Here is a 12,850-nt window from a genome sequence, read left to right on the forward strand (position 1 = left end):
GAAAGCCAATCCCCTCCCCTGCCTGCTGTCTGGCTCCCAAGACCTGCTATATGGGCAATTAATCACTAACAGGGACCACCTCTTCATTGCACCTCGGTGGAAGTATGCATGCTCTGCGTGCAGAGGGTGCTATGCCATTCCATGTCTGCGAAAGTCCTCATCTCTGATCCTGGAGCACTGCTGCTTGTCAGTCTAGACTGGGATGGCTAACCAGTGGCCCCTCCACATGTTGATGGACTGCAACTCCCATCGCCCCTGACCATTGCCTATTGGCTGGCTGGGGTAAGAGTCAAGCAACAGCTAGAGGCCTGCAGGATAGCCACCTCTGGTGCAGACAATACTGAGCTTGGTGGACTGATGCAATATATGGTGGGTTTCTATGATAGCTTCAGACTGACTGGTGTGTTCCACTTCCTTGCCAGCACTGGGTCTTAAGCACTGGCTCCCTCGGCCTGAAGCAAAATGAGTGTCACGTCCCACAGTCGCCTTTGACTGGACTTAACCGTCTGGGGGTCATTTACCTTACCTTAAGCACTGACACAACCCATTAGGACACTTACATATACAGTGGTACCTCAGGTTACAAATGCTTCAGGTTACATACGCTTCAGGTTACAGACTCTGCTAACCCAGAAATAGTGCTTCAGGTTAAGAACTTTGCTTCAGGATGAGAACAGAAATTGTGCTCCGGCGGTGCGGCGACAGCAGGAGGCCCCATTAGCTAAAGTGGTGCTTCAGGTTAAGAGCAGTTTCAGGTTAAGAACGGACCTCTGGAACGAATTAAGTACTTAACCCGAGGTACCACTGTAAATACTACGAGCCGACAGAGTTGAAAAGCAGCTACCTTGGTAGCCGTTCTCTTCTTACCTTCAGCCAGTGAAGCAAATGCATTGATAAGCCTGGCTGTATATTGACGGACAACCTCGCTCTTTGACTGTATTAGCATTAACACGCTTCTCTGCAGGAGACAAAAAGACAATTCAGTGCTTGAGTCTTGAAATTGTATCTGTCTATAGATATATCTCAATGAGATATATATCTTGGCAAAGACTGCGTCACAAGTAGCTGAGTTGTACAATACACAAAGAGAGGCATCTCTGCTGATTATTAGGCAAATGGGTGCCACGCCCTCGTCTGATGCTGGCTTGCAGGGAGCTAGATTCCTAGGACAGGGGGCTGACTAAACTCAGGAGGGTTAAGGTAGCAGTCAGATATCAGGGCACCCCAGAAATGAAGAAGCTGGGGTGAGGCCCAGTGAGGCAATCTAAAAGAGGGTGGTTCCCGTATCTGTGAGGCAAATCCAAGGACACAGGAGAGCAGTCCAAAGGCGTGTGGGGTTTTCCAAGGGCAGGGCGTCAGCAGGGATCAGGAGGAAAGGGCAGGAAGCAGGAACAAGAAACTGGGCTGCACTGAGCTAAGGCCTGTGTTGTTATTCCAACAACAAGCAGTCTTCAAGTGGGAACTTGTGTAGCCTGATCTTGCAGAGTAAGAATATTTAGCCCAGCCACCAATTTCTCTGCTTCTAAGCAGACCCTCTTCTTCCCAAGAAAGCCGGTTCTGATGTGCCTTGTGCCTTCGATGGGTGGCTTCCTGTGCCAGCACCTTCCGACATTGGCATTCCCAGAAAGCTAGCTGTGGCTCTCCCAGATCTCCCACTGATCGCCACTGCTCACCTGGACATTGCTGTAGCAGTCCAGAAGGTCGTTGTTGATATAAGCCTGGAGAACGGTGTCTCTCTGCTCACCAGGGTGGGATGTTGTCAGGCGCTATAAAAGAAGCACGGAGGAACAAGCATCAAGCGCACAGCTAGATCATCTATAATTAGAGGAATTGTTTAGGCACAAGAAGGCAGCACCTCCTCATCATCCTTCTCTGCTAAACAATCATCCTCCAGGGCCGGCTCAAGACATTTTGTTACCTGGGGCCAAAATCAAGATGGCACCCACTCCCAATTCCTACAGAAGCCAACCAGGCTTGCAGTTCAGTCTTACATCAATGCTGGCAACAGGGCAGCATCCTCATTTCTTGCATCTGATGGAAGAAGGCTAGCTTGTGGGTTGCAGGCCAGGCCAGGCATGGTACGTACAGCTCTATCCTCCAACATCTCACCCCCACTCTTGGCCCCTACCCACAACTACTGCCACCTGAGGCAGATGCCCCACTCTTTTTCATCTCCGCCAAGCTAAGCAGTTGGCTCCTTACCTCTCTTGCGCTGACCTAGCCACCGTGATCCACACGACGGTCACCTCCAGACTGGATTATTGTAACTCGCTCTACGTGGGGCTGCACTTGAGACTGGCCCAGAAACTCCAGCGGGTGCAGAATGCCGTGGTGAGACTGCTTACGGGCTCCTTGCCGCGGGATCACATTCACCCAGTGCTATACCAGCTGCACTGGCTCCCGGTGGAGTACAGGATCAGGTTTAAGGTGCTGGTTTTAACCTTTAAAGCCCTATACAGCCTAGGACCCTCATACCTATGGGACCGCCTCTCCTGGCATGCCCCACGGAGGCCCTTACGGTCTTCAAACAAAAACATCTTGGAGGTCCCAGGCCACAGGGAGGTTAGGCTGGCCTCAACTAGAGCCAGGGCTTTTTCAGCTGTGGCTCCGATCTGGTGGAACGCTCTGTCACAAGAAAATAGGACCCTGTGGGATTTGACATCTTTCCACAGGGCCTGCAAGACAGAGCTGTTCCGCCTGGCCTTTGGCCAAGGCACAGTCTGACCCCCTCCTTTGGCAATTCTTCACAGAACTCTAGCCCAATGGTTGCCATTAATCTAATTTGAACTGATTTTATAATGAAATGATTTTAGAACGTTGTATCATTTTACTGTTGTTAGCCACTCTGAGCCCGGCTTCGGCTGGGGAGGGCAGGATATAAATAAAATTGATGATGATAATGATGATGATGATGACGACGATGATTAATATTATTTTAAATAGCAGGAGTTATGCAGCTTGCCAAAGGTGTGCACCTTCTGCATTTACACCAGAAATACATAAACTGGTACTGGGCTGAGAATTCAGCATCCAGAGAAACTTAGATTTTTCTTCCTCTTTTGGTTAAAAAAATTAAGCCCTCCTCACTCAGAATTACACTAAAATGAGAGACTTGTGAGAGGGTCTAGGGAGCAACAACGTAGGAACATTTTGAGAGAAGGTCCACCTTCCCTCCAAGGTCATCAACTTGATTGCTCTCTTCCTTGCCAATTGGGTCGAACAACCACAAGGGAAGGATGGATGCTCTAGGAAGCAGCACCAGCCCTGCATCAACTGGAGGCTGGTCCGTTAGGGCTCACTGCCCCACTGATGGCAGTCTGCCCTTACCCAGTTCACACCCAGCGGTGGAGAAAGAAGAAGAAGACGAAGAAGAGGAGTCTGGATTTGATATCCCGCTTTATCACTACCCAAAGGAGTCTCAAAGTGGCTCACAATCTCCTTTCCTTTCCTCCCCCACAACAAACACTCTGTGAGGTGAGTGGGGCTGAGAGACTTCAAAGAAGTGTGACTGGCCCAAGGTCACCCAGCAGCTGCATGTGGAGGAGCGGGGAAGCGAACCCGGTTCACCAGATTACGAGTCCACCGCTCTTAACCACTACACCACACTGGCTCTCGGGCACCTGGGGCAGTGTGCCTGGGGCGGCGCAGGTCGCCCATAGGGGCAGGGTGCACCGTGGGGCCTCCAGAGCCTGCCTGCCTCCTCCCACTCAGCCGCCCTACAGCTGGGGGGGGGGGGAGGAAGCAGGCAGACCGTTTGGGCAGCGCAGAGCCTGCACATGCCCAAGCCACCGCGTCTCTCCCAGGAGACACGTGTGGCTTGGGCGCGCTGCAGGTCCTGTGGTGAGTGCCGCCCAGCATTTTGTCGCCCCCCCCCAGTGGTGATACCTGGGGGCCTGCACCCACCACACTGTCCTTCCTCCGCCCCTGTTCACACCCACCTGCCTTCTTATTTGTAACCAGTTCAGGGGGTGGCCCTGCCTGTCAGCTTCCTCCCCTTCCTTAGTCTCCGTGCTGCCCTTGTGAAACTGAGCAGGGAGCAGGATGGGGCAAAACTCAAATTAGTTGGCTCTGCCTGTCCGTGTCTCTGGCTCCCCCTCCTCCCGGTCTCTCCACCTTCTGCCCTCCCACTTCCACTGTACCAGCCAGCAATCTCTGCTGCTCAAACTTAATTTCAGTGGGTGCTACGTCACTTGAAGCCTCTCCGTTTCCCCCCCTTAACCAACCTCCCTTTTCAGCTCCTCAAATGGTTTTCTGCGACATGGAATTCAAATTTCCCCTCTGCATGTTCAAAGACTGGAAAGGGGCCAGAGTGAATTCTCAACCCTGAACGTCAAACGGGGTGAGGCAGTGCAGCCCAGAGAGGGCAAAGACAACAGCAAGCAGAATTTGGGACAGTCAAATTTGGCAAGAGAGACCAATTAATATCCAGGACTTGGAATGCTGCAACATCTTTTGGTGAGGATGGGGTTACGTCATCTTCCTTGCAAGAGATGCACCTCTCTGCTCTCTAGCTCACCCACCCAGCGCAATGCCTGCAGCAAGAAGGTTTTCAGGCGGTCGCTCCCTTCAACCAGGTCTTTCTTTAGCTTCTCGTAATCCAAAGATGGCAAGAGCGGCACCTCCTGCATTTTCCTGCATGGCAAAATGAGAAAAGATGCACTCATGAAAAGCATAGTGACTTCTTTCAAAGTTGCACGTTGACCCCAGCCAAGTGAGACGTTTGGAGATGGAAAACCTGTGCAAGGAACGCACCACTTCAGACCAAAGGTGGGGGTTCGTGTGACTGAATATACCTCCATATTAAAAAATGAATTCTTGCACATAGAAAAAGTAAGGGGAAATGTAGCCAGTGTGGTGTAGTGGTTTAGAGCGGTGGACTCGTAATCTGGTGAACCGGGTTCGCATCTCCGCTCCTCCACATGCAGCTGCTGGGTGACTTTGGGCTAGTCACACTTCTTTGAAGTCTCTCAGCCCCACTCACCTCACAGAGTGTTTGTTGTGGGGGAGGAAGGGAAATGAGAATGTTGGCCGCCTTGAGACTCCTTTGGGTAGTGATAAAGCGGGATATCAAATCCAAACTCTTCTTCTTCTTCTTCTTCTTCTTCTTCTAAGGCAGGGCTAAAAACCCATCTCCATGACCTGCTAGCTTTCCGTGTGCAGGGATTTACTTTTTTCCCCAAGGAGGAACATTCCATCATGTGAATGCCCACCTGCCTTTTGAAGTGGCACAGTCCACAGAGGCTTACCACTTTTGTCTGAATTAGTTCACAGTATGTCCCCAGACCCATCTTTTCATTAGGGTTAGCTCCATCCCAAGATGCAGACTCTGCTCCTTTACAGATAAGCACAGTCCCATGATCCTCTGCCCACTGTGTTTGAAAGGTTTTGATTGTTTCAAGCACCTTGGCAAGAATGCTGCAAGGCCGTGTGTCATATCCCCTATGACCACCACTGACACTAGTTTTTCAGGTTCCCCTAAACTGGTTTCCACTCAAGTGGGATTAGAAGGGCAAGCAGTTGCAGAGTACACTCACTTCCAGGGCTGTCTTACCCATAGGCGCTAGGGGTGCGGGGCACCCGGGCGCCAGGCTCTCAGGGGCGCCAGGCCGAGAGTCTGGGGCCCAAGAGTTGAGTCTGCACTGCAAGTTCGGGGGCGACCGAGCCAGCGAGATGCTGAGGCGGCCGGCCGGCTCCACCGTCCTGCGCGCCTGGGACTGGGCAACTGGGGGGGGGCACTTGGCGGATCCTTGCACCCTGGCACCGCATATGCTTAAGAGAGCCCTGCTCACTTCCAAGAGGGTCAGATGAATGAAAGGAGTCTCCTTTTCAGCTTTGACTTCTCAGTGCATTTCAGGTTACTGCCCAAATTACGCTTTTTAAAAAGGAATAACAAATTTAAAAGAAAATTACTTACACGGGAACTAATGATGCTCTTAACATTGTTGAGGCCTGTAGTTAAAAAACAGAGAGACAGAGAGAAAGGGAGATTTAAAAAAAAAAATCAAGATTTTCTTGGTTTACAAAAGTACATGCATTGTCTCTTTTTCAGGTTGTGTTTTCTACAGATCAATTACATTTGCTGTAAGACATTAGTGCTGTATGCAATATAAGGTTGGGGAAGAAAAGAGGGGGATGGGGTGGTAAAACTTACATTCTTTTATTTAGTGTATGTCTGGGGTTTTGTGTCTGCATCACATTGGTAGGTTAGAGATAGAAAGAGAAACTAAGGCAAAACCAAACATTGGGTTTTTCTCGTGGCTACCAATACTCTTCCAAAATACAGTTTGGAAACCTTTATTAAAAATGTAGCTTGCATCCAAGGCAGTTGTGATAAATTGAAAAACACCATAAAAGATCTAGGATGATAAAGGCACTGAGAAAAAACACTGCTAATCAGTGAAATAAGCAAAAAATAAAAATCACCATTGATCATTATCATGAAATGGAGCGGGAGGAGGGGACCCTCATCATAATCCAAAAGTTTTGAGGGAGGGGGTATTTTAAAGACCTAAAGACAAGAAGCCTAGCTGAGGTTTCTAAAAGTCTGGAGAGGGAATTCCATCAGGCTACGACCACCACTGCCCACAAATCTGGCCTCAGATAGATTTCACTCAAGATTACTTACTGCAGATTAATTATACGGTCTGCTAAGAGATCCTGAGTATGCAATCTTGTTTTATGAATTTAAGGACAAAGGGATGCTATATATATTAAAAAATACAGACCAGGGTGTTACTAGCCCAGAGATGGAAGGAAGAGACAGCTCCGACCAGAGAAGAATGGCAAACCAAGTTGATGGACTATCCAAAATGGCAAAATTAACTGGGAAGCTCAGGAATCAAGAAGACAAGAAATTTTAAAAAGAATGGGAAATGTTTATAATGTATACACAAAATCATTGTAAACAGGTCAAAACATTAGCAGGATTTTAAATACACTTGTAATGTAACAGAATGTATAGATAATTTAGGAAGATGAAAAATTGGAGAAGTATTGATATGCAGTTGAAAACAGAATCAACAGGACGCATGGAAGGGACGGGGGGAAGTCAGGAGATTCAGAGTCATCTTGATATTTGGATTTTGTACTGTTTTTTGAGGTACCGTACTTTTCCATGTATAAGACTAGGGTTTTTTCTTTAAAAATCATACTAAAAAATGGAGGTCGTCTTATACATGGGTAGTGCCTAGGGTGGGCATTTGATTGGTTGCTGTTAGAGGCTATTGTGCGTGTTATTGGTTGCTGCGTCAATGGGTGGTGTTGATTGGTTGATGCTGAGGCAAATTTGAGTCCCCCAAAATAGGAAGCGTCTTATACATGGGGGCATCTTATACACGGAAAAGTATGGTATGTTTATTCTCAAATAAAAGGATTATGAAAAAGTGAAAAATAATAATAATAAGCAGACCACACAAGACTCAGGCCACACATGCATGCTCATTGCTCATATGGAGGACTCAAACAGCCAAGGACTCTGAAGGCCACTTCAAGTGGGAACTGTTAAGCCCTGGGAACTCAAGCGTAATACAATCCCAGCAGCTTGTTCTGGGGAACAGCTTGAACAGAATAAGCTTCTAGATCATCCTCAAGGTCCTGCGTGGTTATTAAGGGAACAAACTCTACTCACAGGCTTAACAAACATCTATCAAACAGGACAATTTGGAGGAACAAGAAGTTGGAAACAGAGTTAAGAAAGGTCCAGGAGAAAAGATAAGCTTTTCCAGATGGGGTTTAAATCCTTGCAAGGAGGAGAGAGGGGTGTAAGTGTTGGAAGCAGGAAGGGGAAGAGTTTTGGATAAATTGAGCATCCAAACAGAACGGATGGAGATTCAAGATGGAAGGAGCTCAAGGCTTAGGCCAAAGAAAAGCACCAGGACAATGACGACAGGAGAGCAAGTAAAGAGAAAGGAGGAGGAAAAAGAAGTGACCAAAGCAAAAGCTTATGATTTCAATTGGCACAAACAAACCAGAAATTCTCCCAGAGTACCTTGCCCACAAATCCGTAACTGACAACAGAAGCATTACGGGTTTTCAAGATGACTTGGGACTGTAAAGCTAGGTGCCTGATAAAGGGAGGACCTTTCTTCAATGCATAACATGCAGCGATCCCAAACTACAAATAAATAATAACAATAACAATAACAATAATTTATTTGTACCACCTGGCTGGGTCTCCCCAGCCACTCTGGGTGGCTTCCAACAAAGATTTAAAATACAGTAAAATGTCACACATTAAAAGCTTCCCTAAACAGGGCTGCCTTCAGATGTCTTCTAAATGTCAGGTAGTTGTTTATCTCTTTGACATCTGATGGGAGGGCGTTCCACAGGGCGGGCACCACTACCGAAAAGGCCCTTTGCCTGGTTCCCTGTAACCTCACTTCTCGCAGGGAGGGAACCGACAGAAGGCCCTTGGTGCTGGACCTCAGTGTCTGGGCAGAACGATGAGGGTGGAGACGCTCCTTCAGGTCTACTGGGCCAGGGCCGTTTAGGGCTTTAAAGGTCAGCACCAACACTTTGAATTGTGCTTGGAAATGTACTGGGAGCCAACGTAGGTCTTTCAGGACCGGTGTTATATGGTCTCGGTGGCTGCTCCCAGTCACCAGTCTAGCTGCTGCATTCTGGATTAGTTGTAGTTTCCGGGTCACCAAGCCCAATATCATTCTTTATTCAATCAATCAATCACTTATTGTGTTTGACTAAAAGCCATTACAGATCATTTTTATTAGAATAAAATTAAAAGTGGTATGGGCCCTGGTGACCAGATAATCGCCACATACACATCCCAATGCATGATCAAATAGTGGCCAATGGTAGGTTTTTAAAAAAATGTTGAACAATTTGCTGAAATCGAACAATCCATAACAGAGTGACTATCCCAAAAGATGCCTCTTCCTAGTAGACCTGGCTCTGGAGTTGATTAAAACCTCTGAAGTCAATGCAAAGTCAGAAAGTCACAGCGAACTATATGCTTTGTGCAATCATTTTATCTCTTCTATTCATGCAATTGTGAAATGTGATGATTGTGCATAGGTTGATCAAACAGCGTAATGGTTGCAAGGTCTGTAAAGTTTCAAGGTGCTGTTATAGGGCATGATTACTGCCCTGTTATGCAGTTACACCCAACATGCTGCCCGTGTACAATTATGGACTTTTACATCATGGGTGTTGCTGACCTCAATATAGTTTCTTCTTTGAGACTATATTGTTTTATTGGAAAAAGAAAGTTCCCAATAAAGGCATTTTTATCACTTGCAAATGGTGCCACGCATAACACATTTCCCAGCTGTACCGTGGAAGCCAAACGGAATCTGTTCCAGAAGTCCATTCAACTTCCAAAACGTTTGGAAACCAAGGCACGGCTTCCGTATGGCTGCAGAAAGCTCCAGAAGCCACACCGGATGTTCAGGTTCCAAAGAACATTTGCAAACCGGAACACTCACTTCCGGGTTTGCGGCATTCGGGAGCTAAAATGTTCAACTGGCAAGGCGTTCGTCAACCAAGGTACGACTGTAGTTTATTCTTACAGCTTCCTTGGGGTACGTATGACCTCCAAACCAAACTGATACAGTATTTTTTTCTACTGACAAGAGGCTTCATTAAATCGAACACCGTTTAGCCCATCAAAAGCAGTAATGTCTTGCCACGTTTTAATAAGATGCATCTGTTTCAATGCAGGGACTGCACTGAGATTACTTGGAGGCGGCCAAAAGAGGAGGAAAAATATTCTGCGCAGATCTTCCCATTACCCATTTCAACTATGTCAATGGGCACCATTTATTCCCAGAATATTCATCACCATCTTTTTTTGGTTAGAATTAAGACCCCTCACTTTGCAAAATCATTTTCAGGCCCACTAATACCTTTAAAGACTGGCCTTCTTTCATAACTGCGGCTTCTTTCATGGCAGACTCTATAATCAGCGCCTATTGTTAGGCGTTGGAGCTGGGGAGTTTTAGAAGACAAAGGGCAGAAAATGCCGGGGAAGATTGTATTACTCCATTTGACATACCTTCCGAGTGCTTGGGAATTTTGCAAAGCTGCCCTATGTAACACAAGGAGCATCTCTGCCACAAACGAATAAGTGTATACCTGCATAGGATGTCATTTCATATTATGCTTAAATCAATGAGTGATGATACATAATAGCCAATTAAAAGCCTTAAAACTAAACATTTCTCTTACAGTACAGCGGCTTCCTTTCACAGCAAGAGTGGCATCCAGACGCATTGTGTTCTACCTAAATCCACTTGCCTTGCACTCATTTTTATTCATTTTCCTAGGTACTTTTGATTTGTGGTGGCAGTCTTTTTGTTTCGATGAGACATCGCCGCCCCCCCCCATCAAAAGCTATCTAACTCAATGAAATCATGCTGATTTGTTCCATCCCAGGCAGTTACCTATCCTGAAAAATATATGCTTGAAGCCTTTAAAAAACCCAAAAAGAGAGATGTGAAGGATAAAGTGCAAATGTGGCAGCCTGTGGACATTGCTGAGAACCATTCTGGTCCAGTCAGTGGATTTTTATTTTTTAAGACTGGATTAAGCATCTGGAAGATATGATTAGTTATAACGGGTAGGATCTGCAACAAAATGTGGCAGTGTGGAGTTTTCTAGCCACTTTCTTTCATTCCCTTCCCCAGATTTGCGCATCTGTATATACGTGTATGTATAAAAGACACAGTCTGTCAGCATCCTGTGGTCATAGGGCATACTCAGTCCTCATTGGATGGTTTGGAGGGGGCTTCTCCTTATTTCCCCCACTAAATACATATTTTTAAAATACAGCAACCTTGTGGGTCCCCATAAACATGCGGATGCGGCCCACTTTGGATAGCCATCAGCACTCAGCACCGCTATTGGAGGGAATAATGGAATCATGTTATTTGTGCTCAAAAGCAAGAGTACCCTACATACACAGAGTAGCTCCCATCCTTGGGAATGGCAAAAGGCATGTTTCACACGAACACAGTCCCAGCTTCAATCTCTGGTTTCACTAGTTAAAAGGATTAACCCAGGCACCCCCAAACTCGACCCTCCAGCTGTTTTGGGACTACAACTCCCATCATCCCTAGCTAACAGGACAAGTGGTCAGGGATGATGGGAACTGTAGTCCCAAAACAGCTGGAGGGCTGAGTTTGGGGATGCCTGGATTAACCAGAAATCCTGAAGCCTCACTGCCACTCAGCGTAGAGAACACAGAGCAAATGGTTCTTCCCATGTTTCTGGATGCACATGCAGGAGGCACAGGTCTCTGCCAGAGATTATGTCTGTGCACACTGGGGTACAGTTTGGCGCTACGCAAGCCTGTCAGTGAATGGGAAGAAGAATAAAAGAGTTTGGATTTGATATCCCACTTTATCACTACCCTAAAGAGTCTCAAAGCGGCTAACATTCTCCTTTCCCTTCCTCCCCCACAACCAACACTCTGTAAGGTGAGTGGGGCTGAGAGACTTCAGAGAAGTGTGACTGGCCCAAGGTCACCCAGCAGCTGCATGTGGAGGAGCAGGGAAGTGAACCCGGTTCACCAGATTACGAGTCCACCGCTCTTAACCACTACACCACGCTGGCCCTCCCTGGGAAGGGAAAGATGAAGGGATATTGCATGGGGATCCACTTCCTCTATACACAAGGGAGGAGATCAGCTGGGCTTGGGTTTCCTTGGGGCAGCAATGCAAATGGAGACCATCAGGAAACTGAATTCTGCACCATGAATCCCACATTCTGTGATTTCCCTTCCCCCTTTTCTTTGCACAAACTCATCTAGGCCTCACACCATAGGGAAAAGCTTGTGCCTAATGTCTCCACTAGAAACAGTCTTAAGAGACCATTTCAGCAGGAGACTGGAATCATTCTAAACAGGGCTGCAGTTGTTGTTTTTTCCTATTCCCTAACTCCGCGTATGTCTGAAGCCTAGAAAGCCAATATCCTCTCCCTGCAAAGAATGCACTGGCTGTGGGCAATCTGGAATGGTCATAAAGGTCTGTTGGCTAGGAGGCCTGCCTGCAAATGGCCATCTGGGCTGCAGAAGGTGCAGCCAGAACCTGCCTCTCAACAAGATGTGCTTTAAGACAATCTGCTTCTTCCAAAACAATGCCATCTGACTCATCATGCACAGGCAAAGATGGACTCCTGAGCTCATAGCCATTATTGTAATCATTTCCAGAGAGGTAGCCTTGTTAGTCAGCGAAGCAAAATCAAACAGTCTTGTGGCACCTGAAAGACTAACACATTTATTATGGCATGAGGTTTCATGGGCCACAGTTCACTGACTCAGATGCATGAAGCACTGTCCAGAGTTGCAGGTAAATATAGAAATGCTTTGGTGGTTGCAGATGTCCGTGCCATCTACAAGTGGTAATAATGTAATCACTGCCTGTACTTATCTGCATTTCCTTTCCATTCAATCCCTCCATTTACAACTGCCACAAATATGTACAGTGGTACCTCAGGTTACATACGCTTCAGGTTACAGACTCCGCTAACCCAGAAATAGTACCTCGGGTTAAGAACTTTGCTTCAGGATGAGAACAGAAATCACGCGGCAGCAGTGCGGTGGCAGCGGGAGGCCCCATTAGCTAAAGTGGAGCTTCAGGTTAAGAACGGACCTCCAGAACTAATTAAGTTCTTAAGCCGAGGTACCACTGTATCTCCGAACTCAAGTTAACACCATGCAGTGCTGAAATGGACTGTAGTCAGCAGAAGGGTGATGTAACTCTATTCTAAAGGCTTGTTTTCCCTCAATCAGTCTTAGGCCAGTTCAGCCAGAGGTAGCCCCACTGCTGAACAGTGTGGATCTGGCACACTTTGCACCAGTTTTGCTTAACTCAGCATAACTTACACTTTCCATTCT

At 47.0% G+C, this 12,850-nt stretch overlaps 1 protein-coding gene across 8 annotated transcripts in view; it reads right to left on the bottom strand.

The window, feature by feature from the left end:
• The window catches only part of ARMC9 (armadillo repeat containing 9), a 104,670-nt gene that overhangs the window by 67,413 nt on the left and 24,407 nt on the right, over nt 1–12,850 (bottom strand). For all 8 annotated transcript variants that reach the window (XM_053390848.1, XM_053390846.1, XM_053390845.1 and 5 more), the window contains 4 exons: nt 5,915–5,949; nt 4,521–4,632; nt 1,674–1,766; nt 868–958 (listed from right to left, as the gene is read on the bottom strand). In XM_053390848.1, the coding sequence (XP_053246823.1) occupies nt 868–958; nt 1,674–1,766; nt 4,521–4,632; nt 5,915–5,949 (331 nt within the window). The remainder of the gene's footprint in view (nt 1–867; nt 959–1,673; nt 1,767–4,520; nt 4,633–5,914; nt 5,950–12,850) is intronic.

The sequence above is a fragment of the Podarcis raffonei genome, chromosome 5, assembly GCF_027172205.1.
Source record: "Podarcis raffonei isolate rPodRaf1 chromosome 5, rPodRaf1.pri, whole genome shotgun sequence".
In the NCBI taxonomy this organism is placed as follows: domain Eukaryota; kingdom Metazoa; phylum Chordata; class Lepidosauria; order Squamata; family Lacertidae; genus Podarcis; species Podarcis raffonei.